Source organism: Eleutherodactylus coqui, chromosome 8, assembly GCF_035609145.1.
Source record: "Eleutherodactylus coqui strain aEleCoq1 chromosome 8, aEleCoq1.hap1, whole genome shotgun sequence".
Lineage (NCBI taxonomy): Eukaryota > Metazoa > Chordata > Amphibia > Anura > Eleutherodactylidae > Eleutherodactylus > Eleutherodactylus coqui.
In genome coordinates this window covers 19,022,685-19,038,766 of record NC_089844.1, presented here as the reverse complement: position 1 = coordinate 19,038,766, position 16,082 = coordinate 19,022,685, and the positions used below count along the sequence as shown (strand labels likewise).

At 47.8% G+C, this 16,082-nt stretch overlaps 1 protein-coding gene across 1 annotated transcript in view; it reads left to right on the top strand.

Annotated features, from left to right (window-relative positions):
* Positions 1-3,367: 3,367 nt before the first annotated feature.
* LOC136576167 (keratin, type II cytoskeletal 8-like) overlaps positions 3,368-16,082 on the top strand; it is a 32,103-nt gene continuing 19,388 nt past the window's right edge. The window contains exons 1-3 of the mRNA XM_066575238.1: positions 3,368-3,655; positions 12,910-13,118; positions 15,352-15,412. Coding sequence (XP_066431335.1) covers positions 3,368-3,655; positions 12,910-13,118; positions 15,352-15,412 — 558 coding nt within the window. The remainder of the gene's footprint in view (positions 3,656-12,909; positions 13,119-15,351; positions 15,413-16,082) is intronic.

Genomic DNA, 16,082 nt, shown 5'->3' with positions numbered 1-16,082 from the left:
TTCTGTAGGTTTTCTGTAGTTCCACTTGGCTTCTTTCTCAACCCGTTCAGAATTGTCTGTCATACTCTTGGAGTAATATAGTAGAACGCTCCTATGGAGAGCAGAACAGTCCTGCATGTCCTCCATCTATAGATCATAACTGTGTATTGATGTACACCTGGGTGTTTATCTTTTGTAGCCTTTTCCAACTTCATACATCTTATAATACGTCTTCTGATGTCTTATGACCTTTGCATCAAGGTGCGGTTCACACTGACCGATCTTCCTTCAAAAGAACAGATTTGTCAGTAACCAGGCGATGTGTGCCTTTATTTAATAGGCAAAGCAGCTGCGAAAGCTCCTTAACGGAAACACTTTTGTGCCAATCAACTCTTAGAGTAGTCATTAACACGGCGGTTCACTTACTTTTTCTTTCTGCCCAATGGATGTTTAAAATACAAGACATGAACGATACAACTGTCGTTACTTTACATTGTATTTGTCTATAATTTTGATTTAGATACAATCAGACCACATTTCATTAGCAATCGATACAGAAGTCCAGGAGGTTCTAAAGGGTTCATTTACTTTGTCTTACAACTGTACGTCATATACGTGGCTGTGACTGAAGAACCACCCGATTCCCAAACTGCACCCAAGTGCTTCCTGAAGATTTACGTGTGCCGTATTAGATTATGGATTCCCACTGCTGACGTTTCACACCTAAAGTGGAAAGATGAAGATTTAGGGTCCATTTACACGGGCTAACCATTCGTTTAGATTCCCACGATCAGCAAGGATCTAAAAACGAATCGGCGCCTGTAAACAGGTAGTTTCATCTATGAACGACTGCCTGTTTACTGTGAATGGAGGTTGGCGGGCCACAACGATCATAGCAGCTTACTATGTTACTATGGAAATTTCTTTTAATTGTCCACTTTAGACAACTCCTTTCATGTAGCAGGAACCCCAAAGTCCGCCATAGAGTATAATCCAAGAATTTAGTAAAAAATGGCGATGTAATTTAGGTCTTGTCATTGTGTGTCAATTGCGGATGCTCAGACCCTATAATACAATCTTATGATGTGCAGCCCCTTTTTGGGACCACCATTGAGATGCTTGAAACCCTTCACATCGCTCTAGAAGGTTGCAGCAGAACTACAAGGCTAACATTTCAATCACACCTCGGCTCTTGATGATCTGCATTGGCTCCAGACTCTTTCACATCTGTCACACGTGTTCGGTGTGAACCTGCTCCCATCTGTGAAGAGAATGGGATGCCAATGGTGGAACTGCCAATTCTGGCGTTCTCTGGAAAATGCCAATCAAGCTGCAGGGTGCTGGGCTGTGAGCACAAGTTCCACTGCAGGACATCGGGCCCTCATGGCGTCTGTGTAGGACCATTTGGTGAGTAGACTGCTGAAGGTTATCTTGTAGGTCTCTAGCAGCTTCTCCATTCCAGATGCTGGGGGTCATTCTGTGGGGCTCTGACAGCGCTCATCCTGCTACTCCATTCCTGATGCTGGGGGGTCATTCTGTAGGGCTCTGACAGCGCTCCCCCTGCTACTCCATTCCTGATGCTAGGGGTCATTCTGTAGGGCTCTGACAGCGCTCCCCCTGCTACTCCATTCCTGATGCTGGGGGTCATTCTGTAGGGCTCTGACAGTGCTCCCCCTGCTACTCCATTCCTGATGCTAGGGGTCATTCTGTAGGGCTCTGACAGCGCTCCCCCTGCTACTCCATTCCTGATGCTAGGGGTCATTCTGTAGGGCTCTGACAGCGCTCCCCCTGCTACTCCATTCCTGATGCTAGGGGTCATTCTGTAGGGCTCTGACAGCGCTCCCCCTGCTACTCCATTCCTGATGCTAGGGGTCATTCTGTAGGGCTCTGACAGCGCTCCCCCTGCTACTCCATTCCTGATGCTAGGGGTCATTCTGTAGGGCTCTGACAGCGCTCCCCCTGCTACTCCATTCCTGATGCTAGGGGTCATTCTGTAGGGCTCTGACAGTGCTCCCCCTGCTACTCCATTCCTGATGCTAGGGGTCATTCTGTAGGGCTCTGACAGCGCTCCCCCTGCTACTCCATTCCTGATGCTGGGGGTCATTCTGTAGATCACTGGCAGCGCTCCTCCTGCTCCTCTGGTCCTGATGGTGGAGGGTAATCTGTAGGGCTCTGACAGCGCTCCTCCTGCTCCTCTGGTCCTGATGCTGGGGGGTCATTCTCTAGGGCTCTGACAGCGCTCCTCCTGCTCCTCTGGTCCTGATGCTGGGGGTCATTCTCTAGGGCTCTGACAGCGCTCCTCCTGCTCCTCTGGTCCTGATGCTGGGGGGTCATTCTCTAGGGCTCTGACAGCGCTCCTCATGCTCCTCTGGTCCTGATGCTGGGGGGCATTCTGTAGGGCTCTGACAGCGCTCCTCATGCTCCTCTGGTCCTGATGCTGGGGGGCATTCTGTAGGGCTCTGACAGCGCTCCTCCTGCTCCTCAGGTCCCGATGGTGGAGGGTATTCTGTAGGGCTCTGACAGCGCTCCTCCTGCTCCTCCGGTCCTGATGGTGGAGGGTATTCTGTAGGGCTCTGACAGCGCTCCTCCTCCGGTCCCGATGCTGGGTTGATGCCTTTTTGTCCAGTTCTCCTTGTGTAACAGTTCATTTCCTTCTGCTCCATGCTCTTGTGCTGTGTCCCCCAGCACATCTTCTTGGTTTGTCACCTATGGATGTGCCATTCTTATTTGGCAGCAGGTAGCTCTCATGTACCAGTATTGACAAGGACACCGACACAACGCAGAACTAGAGAGGAATCAGCAAGGAGAAAAATTGGAATTGTCTCCAGCCCCTTTTTTGGGGTGTCTCGCTGTCGCCTCTTCTGTCATCACTTTCATTTGTAGCAAAGCAGGTGAAATGCAGTCACAATCGCTTCTGCTTCCTAACAGGGCAGATTGATATCCCTGAAGTGGAAAGGATTTGGGGTTATACTGGGCTGCTTAAAGGGCTATTCCAGGCATTCACTATTGATGATTTCCATAGGAGCGAACCTCCAGCCCGGACCACCGATGCCGATCCCCGGCTCCGCTGCACTGACAGTGTATTAGGTGCAGGATAGTTGGTGGAACCATGCAATGTGCCAAGATTCAAGTCACTGGGGTCTCCATCTCACAAAGGGTTACAACTGGTGGGAAAGAAGAGAAGTGTTTGCAGATAAGGAGGTGACATCTGGGAAGGGTCTGGACAGCAGCCATGGTCCAACCTAGAGGAGGAACCTTCATTCAAATGATGTGTCAATAGTCAAGAAGGAAAAGTCGGCACATATCACACGAAGCTGCCTTCTCAGGGTTACATTTCTACTACTTGCTGCCAACATAAGTCAGAGCTGCCACCCAGCTGCAGGGCACCATGAGCCTGTACAACAACCGCTACGCCACCAACCGAGGGTTCAGCAGTCGTTCCCATGGCTCGCTGTCAGGGAGGCCCACCGTGTTCAGGGCAAGCACCGGCTACCAGCCTGGGATGCAACGAGCCATCAGTGGCATGAACATCTCCAGGGTTACTCCGGGGTCCAGCACTTTCCTGCTCTCCTCTCTCCCCCAACTGGAGGTGGACCCCAAACTGCACCAGCTGAGGACCGAGGAGAAGGAGCAGATCAAGGGGCTCAACAATCAGTTCGTCAACTTCATAGACAAGGTAAGTGTTCAGGGGGGCAATAGACCGGCGGCTTGTCTTTACAGTGAACGGCAAATTCGCTAATTAATAAAAATGGGCGTGGTTTTTAGTGGATAAAGAACCGCAGTTAAAAAAAACGCAACAAAAACGCCTCGTGTGAACGCAGCCGGTGCGCAGCATGGAGATCTCCAGTAACGCACTAATTGTCAGGTTCCAACGTCGCTTGAAGTTTCAGCTCAGCTCTTTCGCGGTAAACACGAGCATTAGCAGCTGCCGCTAACTCTTGTCTTGTAGCGGCCGCACGGAGGAGATAAGGAAGCCTTCATGTTTTGGGTCATTACTGCTATGTTACGGCTAATTTGTAGAGCAACAGGCGGTATGAAGGTTCGCACGGCGGATCACAATACGAGATTGTATAACCGCACCAGAAATCATCAGCAATTCTCCTTCGGTTTTTGCCGCGAGTCCAATCAATGGGCAAATCAATATGCCTTGCGGGCAGAAAAATGACATTAAAATACGCTGATGCGTGCGCAAAAAAACTCAGTGTGCGAAAATGCGCATGTGAAGGGGGCCTAAACGTAGCTGCAGAACTGTCAGCCATGAATGACAGACCTAAGGGTGCACTGACACGGGCGAATGTGTCCTGCGAATTACAAGCACACGTTTCACACACGTAGAATACGCAATGCACAGCAAATACGCGCGAACATGAGTATGTGCTGCATATGTTACATCCCCGTATCCTATATACGCACTTAGGCCTCTTTCACACGAGCGTCGCTCTGACGCTGAGGAGGTGCCTCAAAAAGTGCATCTAAAAGAACCTTTAATTTACAGGGGAACGAATTTTTTTGACGCAACGAAAAAACTGCACCTCAAAAGACGGCGCAAAAGGTGCATTTTTTTGCTGAGATTTCTGTCCGTTAAAAGAAAGGGCGTGTTCTATCTCTAGACGGCACAGCGCCTGCGGCTTCCATAGACTCCCATGGGACCCGGCCGGTAAAGGGAGGCGGCGGCGGGGAGGGGGGGGGGGGGAGCGGCATGCTTGCTAATAGCAGCCTCTATTCATTCACCCAATTTAACGCTCAGATAGCCGCTCTGTTTTAGCGCAGCTGTTGCGCGGCTATCTGAGCGTTAAAACGACGCTCGTCTGAATAAGCCCTTAACATGGACCATAATCGGACCGGCTGCATTTCTTTTCTGCACACGGGTAATACACGCATGACAGAGAACGCAGCTGCGAGCGGCCCAACAGGAACCAATAAGCTTTTAGCACCTCGTTGTACAGGCGTGAAAAATACGCGCGTAATACACAGGCGATATACATCCGTGTTAGTAAGCCCTCAGGTGGTACGCCTAAGATCCTACGCCGTGCCGGGAATTGTATCTGTATCTAAGCTTTAAATGAATGACACCAGCTGCTGAGCCGTGTATCTAATCCTATCATGTGTGATACTGTCTGCAGAGCCGTGTATCTAAGCCTATCATGTGTGATACTCTCTGTTGAGTTGTGTATCTAATCCCAGCCTGGCAGAAGCTCTCTCACCACATCCCAGTCATGTAATGTTACTGTTGTGTATCTGATCCTATCATGTGATCTAACATCTCACAGCTGAAGGTTTGTTCCACTTGCATCCAGGCTAAACAACCGTCTGTGCGCCTCATCTGTCTGCAGTCCTGATTCGCTCCAATGTCTCAGCGCAGGAGAGCTCACACTGATACATTGTAACAAACGCAGGATAAGGTCAGGACATCCAAATCCTCTAAACATAAACAATAATGTTCCCTTTTTTCATACTTTTTAGTTGGGCCCCGCCCCTTCACGCTGCGCTCTTTGTGACGCTCTCCTTGTAAGAACCCTTATGGCCCCGTTCACATCCGCGTCTGGGAGCTATCCGCACGGAGCAGAAAAACGGACCTCCCAGACGCGGATGTGAACGCGCCATAAGGGTTTTTACAAGGAGAGCGTCACAAAGAGCGCAACGTAAAGGGGCGTGGCCCAACAAAAAGATACTGTGTGGCGGCACGGCTTATGACGGAACTGAATGCCACCAAGCTCCGCCCCAATGACTATAACGGGGGTCCGTTCGTTTTCTGGCGAGCAGTCCGGCATCTGACGGAATCTACAGGAGGAAGTAGCGCTGCTTGCTGCGCTGTTTTGTAGCAGGAATTAGAAACGGAAGTTCTGAAGGGAACCCCTGGCAACGATGTGAACGGACCCCTACGATGCTCTGAGCTCGGGTCAGCAGACCTGGTCCATATTACCGGTGCAAGAATGAGCCAATAATACACTCATATGAATCTAGCCTGATAGTGCCGCTTAGTGTCCCCCCCCCACAGCAATAATGCCCCCACATACTGCCCCTCAGTAATAATGCCCCACTCGTATAATGTGATAATGCCTTTACATCCTTCCTCGGTAATAATGCCCCCATGTGTACCCCATCAGTAATAATGCCCCCATGTGCACCCCATCAGTAATAATGCCCCCATGTGTACCCCATCAGTAATAATGCCCCCATGTGCACCCCATCAGTAATAATGCCCCCATGTGCACCCCATCAGTAGTAATGCCTCCATGTGCACCCCATCAGTAATAATGCCTCCATGTGCACCCCATCAGTAATAATGCCCCCATGTGCACCCCATCAGTAATAATGCCTCCATGTGCACCCCATCAGTAATAATGCCCCCATGTGTACCCCATCAGTAATAATGCCCCCATGTGCACCCCATCAATAATAATGCCCCCATGTGTACCCCATCAATAATAATGCCCCCATGTGTACCCCATCAGTAATAATGCCTCCATGTGTACCCCATCAGTAATAATGCCCCCATGTGTACCCCATCAGTAATAATGCCTCCATGTGCACCCCATCAGTAATAATGCCCCCATGTGTACCCCACCAGTAATAATGCCCCCATGTGCACCCCATCAATAATAATGCCCCCATGTGTACCCCATCAATAATAATGCCCCCATGTGTACCTCATCAATAATAATGCCCCCACATACTGCCCCTCAGTAATACTGCCCCACCCGTATAATGTGATAATGCCTTTACATCCTTCCTCAGTAATAATGCCCCCATGTGTACCCTATCAGTAATAATGCCCCCATGTGCACCCCATCAGTAGTAATGCCGCCATTGGTACCCCATCAATATTAATTCCCCCCATGTTTACCTCATCAGTAATAATGCCCCCACCTGTATAATGTGATAATGCCCTTACATCCCTCTTCAGTAATAATGCCCCCATGTGCACCCCATCAGTAATAATGCTGCCATTTGTACCCCATCAGTAATAATGCCGCTACATACTGCCCCTCAGTAATAATGCCCTTACATCCCTCCTCAGTAATAATGCCCTTACATCCCTCCTCAGTAATAATGCCCTTACATCCCTCCTCAGTAATAATGCCCCCATGTGCACCCCATCAGTAATAATGCCTCCATGTGCACCCCATCAATAATAATGCCGCCATTGGTACCCCATCAATATAATGCCCCCATGTGTACCTCATCAATAATAATGCCCCCACATACTGCCCTACAGTGATAATGCTCCCACCTGTATAATGTGATAATGCCCTTACATCCCTCCTCAGTAATAATGCCCCGTGTGCACCCCATCAGTAATAATGCCCCCACATACTACCCCTCAGTAATAATGCCCCCAGATGCCACACTCAATAATAGTGCCCCTGCATACCACCAATCAGTAATAATGCCCCTGTGCGGTACACTTGCATGCCCCAACTCAATAATAGTACCCAATGTGTCCTCCCTCAGTTATAATGCCCCCACATACCATCACGCAATCATATTGCCCCTAAGGGGATAACTTTATAAACTGGCACAACTGCTTTACGTTTGCACTGGTTTTGATACTCTGGATGCAGATCAGAATGTTTCCATTCACTGACAGCAAGCACGCATTTGAAAATGATGGGAAGTTGAAGCACAAAGTGTGAGGCGGAACTTTATTACCTGTTGATTCATCTGTATTGACTTACATGAAAGCAGAAATCCTTTTACTGCCCGCCGGTCATTTGTCAGCGGGGAGTGAGCGTTCTGGCAGAGCCTGGGACACGTTTGTGTGCTCTGCTCCCGTGTGACACGCCAACCGCAGGGCTGCGCTCTAATCCTGGGCAGGGGACACACAGAGAACGGTGGGAACATCAGGGGAATAATGGCCGGATCCGATTACATTACTGGGTCATTGTGAGGAACGTCCTCAGCAAACACAGGCGGCATAATCCCCTGGCAGCACCCTCCCAGCTGGCATTGTTCTGCCAACCTCCCTGAGCAGGGCACTACACCTGTGTGCCCAGCCGCACTGTTTGGGTTTCATGATCCTGGATAATCTCGGTGCAGTTCTCAGGGCAGAGACAGGCCTGGCACTGCGCCACGTGGCAGAGGGATGTGAACAAACCCCTGCAGCCGAAGCCAGGGCAAAGACGTACCCTGAGTCGCTGTGCCAGGCCCCCACCAGCCATGTCAGCTGGCGTCTCAGGGCTCGTTCACGTCTGTGTTGAGGAATAAATTCCATCAGTCTGTCCTGTTTTTGGAACAGAAAAACGGAATTAACCCCTTAAAGACCTTTTTTTTCCTCATTTTCGGTTTCTCCTCCCCACTTTCAAAAAATCCTAACTCCTTTATTTATTTGTCGCTGTCGGTTGTTTTTTGCGTTGTATTTTTCCGTATAATGTACTGAAAAACTTTTTTAAAAGTCTAAGTGAAGTGAAATGGGAAAAATGCAACTCCGCCATCTTTGTGGGCGGTCTTGTTTCTACGAGGTGCACACTGCGGCACGAATGACATAATGGTGCTCTGTGGGTCGGTACGATTACTGCGATACCAAAATTATGAAAAAAAAACATTTTCTTCTGGACTCCTTTTAAAAAACAAAATATCTTTGGAAAAAGATACAATTACTCTCTGCTGCCATCTTCTGGCAGCCGTAACTTTTTTATTTTTCCGTCCCCATAGCTGTGAGAGGGTTCGTACCGCTCCGGAGTACAGACAACCTTTTGATCACTTTAATAATATTTTTTCTTGGAGACGGGCGGACCGAGGAAGCGCAATTCTGGCGTTGTGTGTTTTATTTTACTGGACAGTGTTCATCGTACGGGATAATCGTACGATCATACTTTGATAGATCGGACTTTAGCAATACTAAATATCTTTAGTTTTTTTTCTGTTGTTTTGACTATTTTATTATAAATATGGGAAAGGGGCTTTTTAACTTTAACTTTTATTTTTTCTAATAATGAAACTTTTTTTTAAACTCATTTTAACTTTTTTTTAAGTTGTCACAGGGGACTTGAACTTACAATCATATGATCACTCATGCTGTACAATACTGCCATAGCATTACATTATTCTGCGATTTTACAGACAATCTATCAAGTCATGCCACAGGCATGGTTTGATGGCAATCAGCCATGGCAGAGCTGGGGTCCTTCAGAAGGTCCCAGGCTGCCATTGCAACCAAACCGCACATCACAATCACATATGGGAGGGGGGCAGGGGGGCATTTGTGACCTCCAAACTTCAATCAGGGGACTTAAATGCCGCTGTCAGGACTGACAGTGGCATTTAAAGGGTTAACAGCCACGATCAGTGTTCACGCTGTCTATAGCTGTTGCTGATGGGTGTGAGCTATGTATATTATCTCGTAGTCATATTGCAATCGCCCGAGTGGAAGAGTAGAGGGAAATAATGACCTCACGGGATCTAGACTCTCTGCTTCTCTTGCTACATCCCAGAATTGTATTTGCCTTATTTGCTGCTGCATCACATTGTTGGCTCAGGTGCGGGACTTTTCATTTCTTCCTCTTCCTCCAGGAATGTTTTATTTAGTTGATTTATTTTAGTTTCTTAGTTTGTTCACATCAGCGTTTTGCTTTCCGTTTAAACAGATAAAAACGGAACCAATTGGAAACCTTTCCGCTCAGTTACGTCACCCATTTACTAAAATGTAAATAAAAAATGTAAAAAAGGGTCCTTTCTGGTCGCTTTACTTTTTTAGCAGAAAAAAATGCAAAGCAAATGGAACAGAAATGAACTTAATAAAACTGAAGCCCCGGAGAGTGCACTGAAATCAATGGGAATTAATAAGGAATCTTTTCCCCATATTGTCGCTCCTCTAATGGAACATAAAACAAGGGCCACGATGTGATGGAGCCTAAATGTGAAGGGGCCCCGATGCGAAGGATCCCCTAGGGCGCGTTCACACATCACTGATTTGTTGCAGATCTGCAGCACATTTCATTCCTTCAATTTGAATTCAACTGAAAGGGTGAAATCTGCTGCAGACGTGTAGTAGACATGATAATTAGTTAGTATAAAATGTCTATTGATTTGGATAAACCAAATGTATTATGCTGTTGTAATGACTTTTAGCTCTGTGGGGGGTTGATGGCCACACAATCTCATCATGGAATTTGCCGGACAATGACATGGTGAAAGATATGTGGTATAATGTTAGCTGAATATATATATAAGTTGCACAAGCAGCCTCTAAGAGTTAAAGGTCATAGTGTTATATATATACCTGTATTCAATATTGAGTGTTTTTCCCAGTCCCTCCCCATCCCCCACACAGGACCTTCTACAACAAAGGGGTATCTACTTTCAGTTTCAGATTTGGACACATGTTATTGAGACAAAGGCTCCTACTTGAGAGAGGTGGGGAGAGGGGGAGGCGGGGAATTCTATATAACCCAGCGAATAAGAATATATATATGTTACTGATGTAATCCGTTAAATGCCCATAAAGGGCAGGTGTTATGCTTTTTAATAAAAGGGCCTGTCTGGATGTTTCTCCCAGAAGAGCCATTTTGAGCATGAGACTGATACCTCGTGTTTGACCTGGTCAGTGTGCGCATACTGTTTCTACACAATTAGGAAGCTGCAGAATACCCTGAAGCCTGCTGGAGAAAACCCTATTCCAGCTCAGACGTGCATCAAAAACTGCATCACAATTTTCACCTAGAGCGCGGATATTATCTCTGTTTTGGTCATGGTTTTGATACAGGATTGTCTGTTGAGGACATTTACTGATACGTGGGAACATACCCTGATATGTAATAAAATATCCAGCAATCGTGTTTGCTTTCAGCTCAACGCCTCTCATGCGCCCTCTTGTGGCCTTTTTGGGGTAGGGTCTCCCAACATGCAGGATTCCCCAGGATAGAGTGGGGTCCCTACGGTATGGCAGCCAATAGAGGCCCTGCTGTGGGTTGGATGTTGGAACCCCGAGCACCACCGGCTACTGGTGGCGCTAGAGAAAGGTTTTCCTCGGCCCAGGGCGGGCTGACGTAACAACGGCTGTTTACCAGACAAATTTATTTTCAGTTTGGAAAAGTTTCCTATTTTGCCCTGTAACATTAAGAAGAGCGGTCGATGTCAGGAAATGAAGAGCCGAGCCGTCCCGCTGAAACAGATAACAGTGGGTTAATCTGCGTACCGAACGTCTGCAATCCGCAGGATCAGAATCACTTAAACAGTTATGAACTGATTAAAATAACGATAAAGTATCCAAGTCCGTTAATCACAGGCGCTTTATGCGGCACAATCACTATCCGCAGCGGAGCTAACAAAGTCTATGTGTGTCCGGTGATGAGGTATGATCCAGGAAGCGCGGCCGCGCAAATACTCACAATCGGAGTAGTTTTTAGCACTTTTCTATGTCCTCCAGGTGAGGATAAGGCCGTAGCGGGTGGCGGGCTGCACCGCCCATGGGCAATACGAACTCTGAACGGTGTAGAATCTCCACGTCTGAACCAAAGATTCTCCAAGTCCTTACGGGACTATCCGCAGGCTTAACCCAGAACTGGTGGCTGTATTGGAGGCCCTGACACAGGAACCACCCGAACGCCAGGAAAATACGTCTACTGTCACTTGCAGCTTCTGCTAAAACTCAGACCCCCTTCCTGTTCCGGCTCTTCCCTGCCAATAAGAACATCCACAAAACTGCTTCTAGGAAACACGAGGATCACACGTGCCATAAAACGTCAGCAATCTATCTCTTTCCTATCGTAAGTGCATGTGGCGCTGCAGAGATCTTGTTCCATCTTCTCATTTGCATATTTCCCAGAATTCTCCACACACGCCTTCTAGGTGCTCTCCTTAAGGAGAAACGATACCCTTCCTGATTCACATCACAGGCCTCTCACTATCCAAGCCATAAACCTACTGCACAATGATGGGGGGCAATCACCCCCAAAAAAACGGCTGTGTATGGTTACTCTGGCTTTGGCTTACAATTCCCAGTTATTGTTAGGCCCAATGTCCACTGCTGAATCCCACAGCAGAATCCAGCCGTGCCCGCAGACATTGGGAAAAAAAAAGGTTTTCTTACCTCTCTGGCTCCCGCGTGGATCTTCTTTCTTCAGCCGGACGCATGCGCAGTGCATTTTTAATTTTTTTTTTATGTTCTGCTTTCCAGCGGATCTGCGGCACAGCCAAAATGACAACTGTGGCTGTGCCGCGGATATGGCGGCTTTCATGGGCTTCAATGGAAGACGTCCCGCAGAATCCATGGCCAAAATGGAGCATGCTGCGATCCACACACTGGGAGAAAATGGCATCCGCATGCTTTTAAATCATTTGCGGATGCTAATACATCCCTATGGGCGGCTTTGATTTGCAGATCTCCCGCGTGGGTCACCCAGGTGGGTTCCGCAAATTAAAGCCTCAAGTGGACATTGGGTCTTACAAGACTTGTTTAAAAAAGTCTGACATTGAATTGCAGGAATGGTGCCTTCCAATAGGTGGCACTGCAGTGGTATTGTTCTATCTTTCCATTTGCACAACCCAGAAACACTCCACCTGTACAGCCTCTTCCTATTCATATGGTAACATGAATGTATAATAGTTGGCCTGGAGAAATGTCCATGCCCTGAGAGATAATAACAAGTATAATAGTTGGGCCCTCTGGCTTCTGCTGAACTACAAGTATGAGCAAAAAAGTGCAACCTTTTCCACTGCAAGTTCTCTACTATCTATATCCATCTTCGCAGTCACTTTTGTTGTCCTATGCACCCACCATACAATATGAAGCAGCTTTCTTTCTTCTGTTTTGTGTCCACAGCTCCTCCCATGATTGAGGTGTCTCCACGGTAACAGACTACAACGCAACTCTTTGTAGTCTGATTCTGCATTCATGTGTAACCTTCCATACCTTCCTACAACATGTTGATATAATAATTGTAAAGCATCACATGATGGATGATCCTCCTGTTATCTGTTCACTGACAGGTGCGGGACCTGGAGCGACACAACAAGATCCTAAAGACCCAACTGCATCTCCTGAAGGAGAAGGACACCTACAAGTCTAACATTGATCAGATCGCACTGATGTCCAGCAACCAGCTGAAGCAGCAGATCGACGGCCTCCTGCATGAGAAGGACAAGCTGCAGGCCGAGCTCCACAACATGCAGGCCGTGGTGGAGGAGCTCAAGGGCCGGTACATCCTTCAATGCAGGGCAGAGGAGCAGAGTGCATGCTGGGATGTTAGGCACATATGTTGGGGTGTTGGATCTAAAGGTGGAAGAGGTTCAGGGGTAGCTTCAGCTATATGCAACCAATTCTGGCAATGTGGGATTTTTTTTACATTAGGCCACACCTGTTCTATGCTAAGCTACACCCCTTGTGCACCCCCACATAAGTAGTGCCTATTAGAGACTCTCTCACAGTAATGGCATCCTTTTCACAGTAATAGTGCCCCTCAGTGTCCGCCTAACAGTAATAATATCCCTTAGAGCTCCCTCACAGTAATAGTGCCCCTCAGTGACCCCCCTCACAATAATAAGCCCGTCAATGACCCCCTCACAGTAATAGTGCCCCTTAGTGCACCCCTCACAATAATAGTGCCCATGAGTGGCCGCCTCACAATAATAACGCCCCTCAGTGACCGCCTCACAATAATAATACCTCTCAGTGTCCCCCTCACAGTAATAGTACCCCTCAGTGTCCGCCTCACAGTAATAGTGCCACTCAGTGACCCCCTCACAAAAATAATACCTCTCAGTGTCCCCCTCACAGTAACAGTGCCCCTTAAGTCCCTGCCTCACAGTAATAGTGCCCTTCAGTAAAAACCCTCACAGTAATAGTGCCCCTTCGTGTCTACCTCACAGTAATAGTGTCTGTCAGTGACCCCCTCACAGTAATAGTGCCCCTCAGTGACCTCCTCACAGCAATAGTAGTGCTCCTCAGTGAACTCCTCACGGCAATAGTGCCCCTCAGTGACCTCCTCACGGCAATAGTGCCCCTCAGTGAGCTCCTCATGGCAATAGTGCCCCTCAGTGACCTCCTCACGGCAATAGTGCCCCTCAGTCACCTCCTCACAGCAATAGTGCCCCTCAGTGAGCTCCTCATGGCAATAGTGCCCCTCAGTGACCTCCTCACGGCAATAGTGCCCCTCAGTCACCTCCTCACAGCAATAGTGCCCCTCAGTCACCTCCTCACAGCAATAGTGCCCCTCAGTCACCTCCTCACGGCAATAGTGCCCCTCAGTCACCTCCTCACAGCAATAGTGCCCCTCAGAGACCTCCTCACAGCAATAGTGCCCCTCAGTGACCTCCTCACAGTAATAGTGCCCCTCAGTGACCTCCTCACAGTAATAGTGCCCCTCAGTGACCTCCTCACAGTAATAGTGCCCCTCAGTGACCTCCTCACAGTAATAGTGCCCCTCAGAGACCTCCTGACAGCAATAGTGCCTCTCCGTGACTTCCTCACAGCAATGTTGCCCCTTAGTGACCTCCTGACAGCAATAGTGCCCCTCAGTGACCTTCTGACAGCAATAGTGCCCCTCAGTGACCTCCTCACAGTAATAGTGCCCCTCAGAGACCTCCTGACAGCAATAGTGCCCCTCAGTGACCTCCTCACAGCAATGTTGCCCCTCAGTGACCTCCTGACAGCAATAGTGCCCCTCAGTGACCTCCTCACAGTAATAGTGCTCCTTAGAGACCTGTTACAATAATAGTGCCTTTCAGTGACCTCCTCACAGTAATAGTGCCGCCCAGTGACCCTTTTCACAATAAGTGCCCCTTAGTGACCTCACAGTAATAGTGCCCATCAGTGACCTCCTCACAGTAATAGTGCCCCTCAGTGACCTCCTCACAGTAATAGTGCCCCTTAGAGACCCGTTACAATAATAGTGCCTCTCAGTGACCCGTCTCACAGTAATAGTGCTCCTCAGTGTTCCTCTCACAGTAATAGTGCCCCCTAGTGAACTTTTTCACAATAATAGTGCCCCTCAGTGTCCTCCTCACAGTAATAGTGCTCCAGCATGACCCCTCTTGATTAAACTGCTCCCTTTTGTGCAGTAAAGTAAAAAAACAGTCTATCCTCACCCCTTCTTCTCCCTCCAGTCTGCATTGCTCTGGTCTTTTGCTCACTTCTTGGGCGAGTGATCGCTGTGGCCAATCCTCAACATCAGTATTGGTACAGCTAAGACTTCTGACTGGGCATACTGACCACATGCTAAACAGCACATGATCCCCTGTAAGTAAATAATTCCACTAAACCGTGCTTATATACTACTGCTATATAGTGCTCAAACAGAAACACTACAATGATCCAAAATCTGGGAAAATGGACAGTGGAGACCCAAGGGGCCTTGAATATTTGCTAGCGCCCAGCACCTCCGAGTATCGAACCCCTCAATAATCTACTTCATTCCTGTTTTGTTTCTGCAGATACGAGGATGAAATCAACAGACGGAATCAATTAGAAAATGATTTTGTGCTTACGAAGAAGGTGCGTGACGTGGACTGCGGGGTCTGCTGCATACATAGCTTATAGCTAAATTATAAAGCTGAAAGGGGTTTCCAAGGCATTTACTATAGATGACCCTTCCTCAGGATAGGTCATTAATAGTTGATCAGCAAGGGTCGGCCGCTAAGGATCCCCGCCGACCATCTGATCCTCGGGCCTTCTCTCTATTCAGCCAAGCTGGATGTCTGCATCAGTGGGACACTGAACATCCCGTTTTGATTTTTTTAATGTAACTTTTTAATTTAACTTATTTTTACTCCTTTTTACTTATTTTATAGTGTAATACAATTATTCCACAGTGTGACAGGCAGCATATGGCATCATGCCACAGGCTGCAGTAAGATTGGAATTAAATATTTTTTCAGAAAGGCTGATAGAACTTGTTACAATATGAACGTGATGATCTAGATCTCTGTGTTATATCTATCTTTTTATGGAATGATCCAATATGAAAAATTGGGCAAATCTGGGTCTGGATTTCCCGATGTGGATTCCATGTCTAGAAGTGACATGACTCTTTTTTTTCAACATATAGATTTGACATTTGGAACAAATCTGCACCATGTAGACAATGGCGCAGATTCCAGATTCTCCTGGAAGGTAATTCGGATCAGATTGGCCATGGATTTGATGAGGAATCCACAGGGGTTGC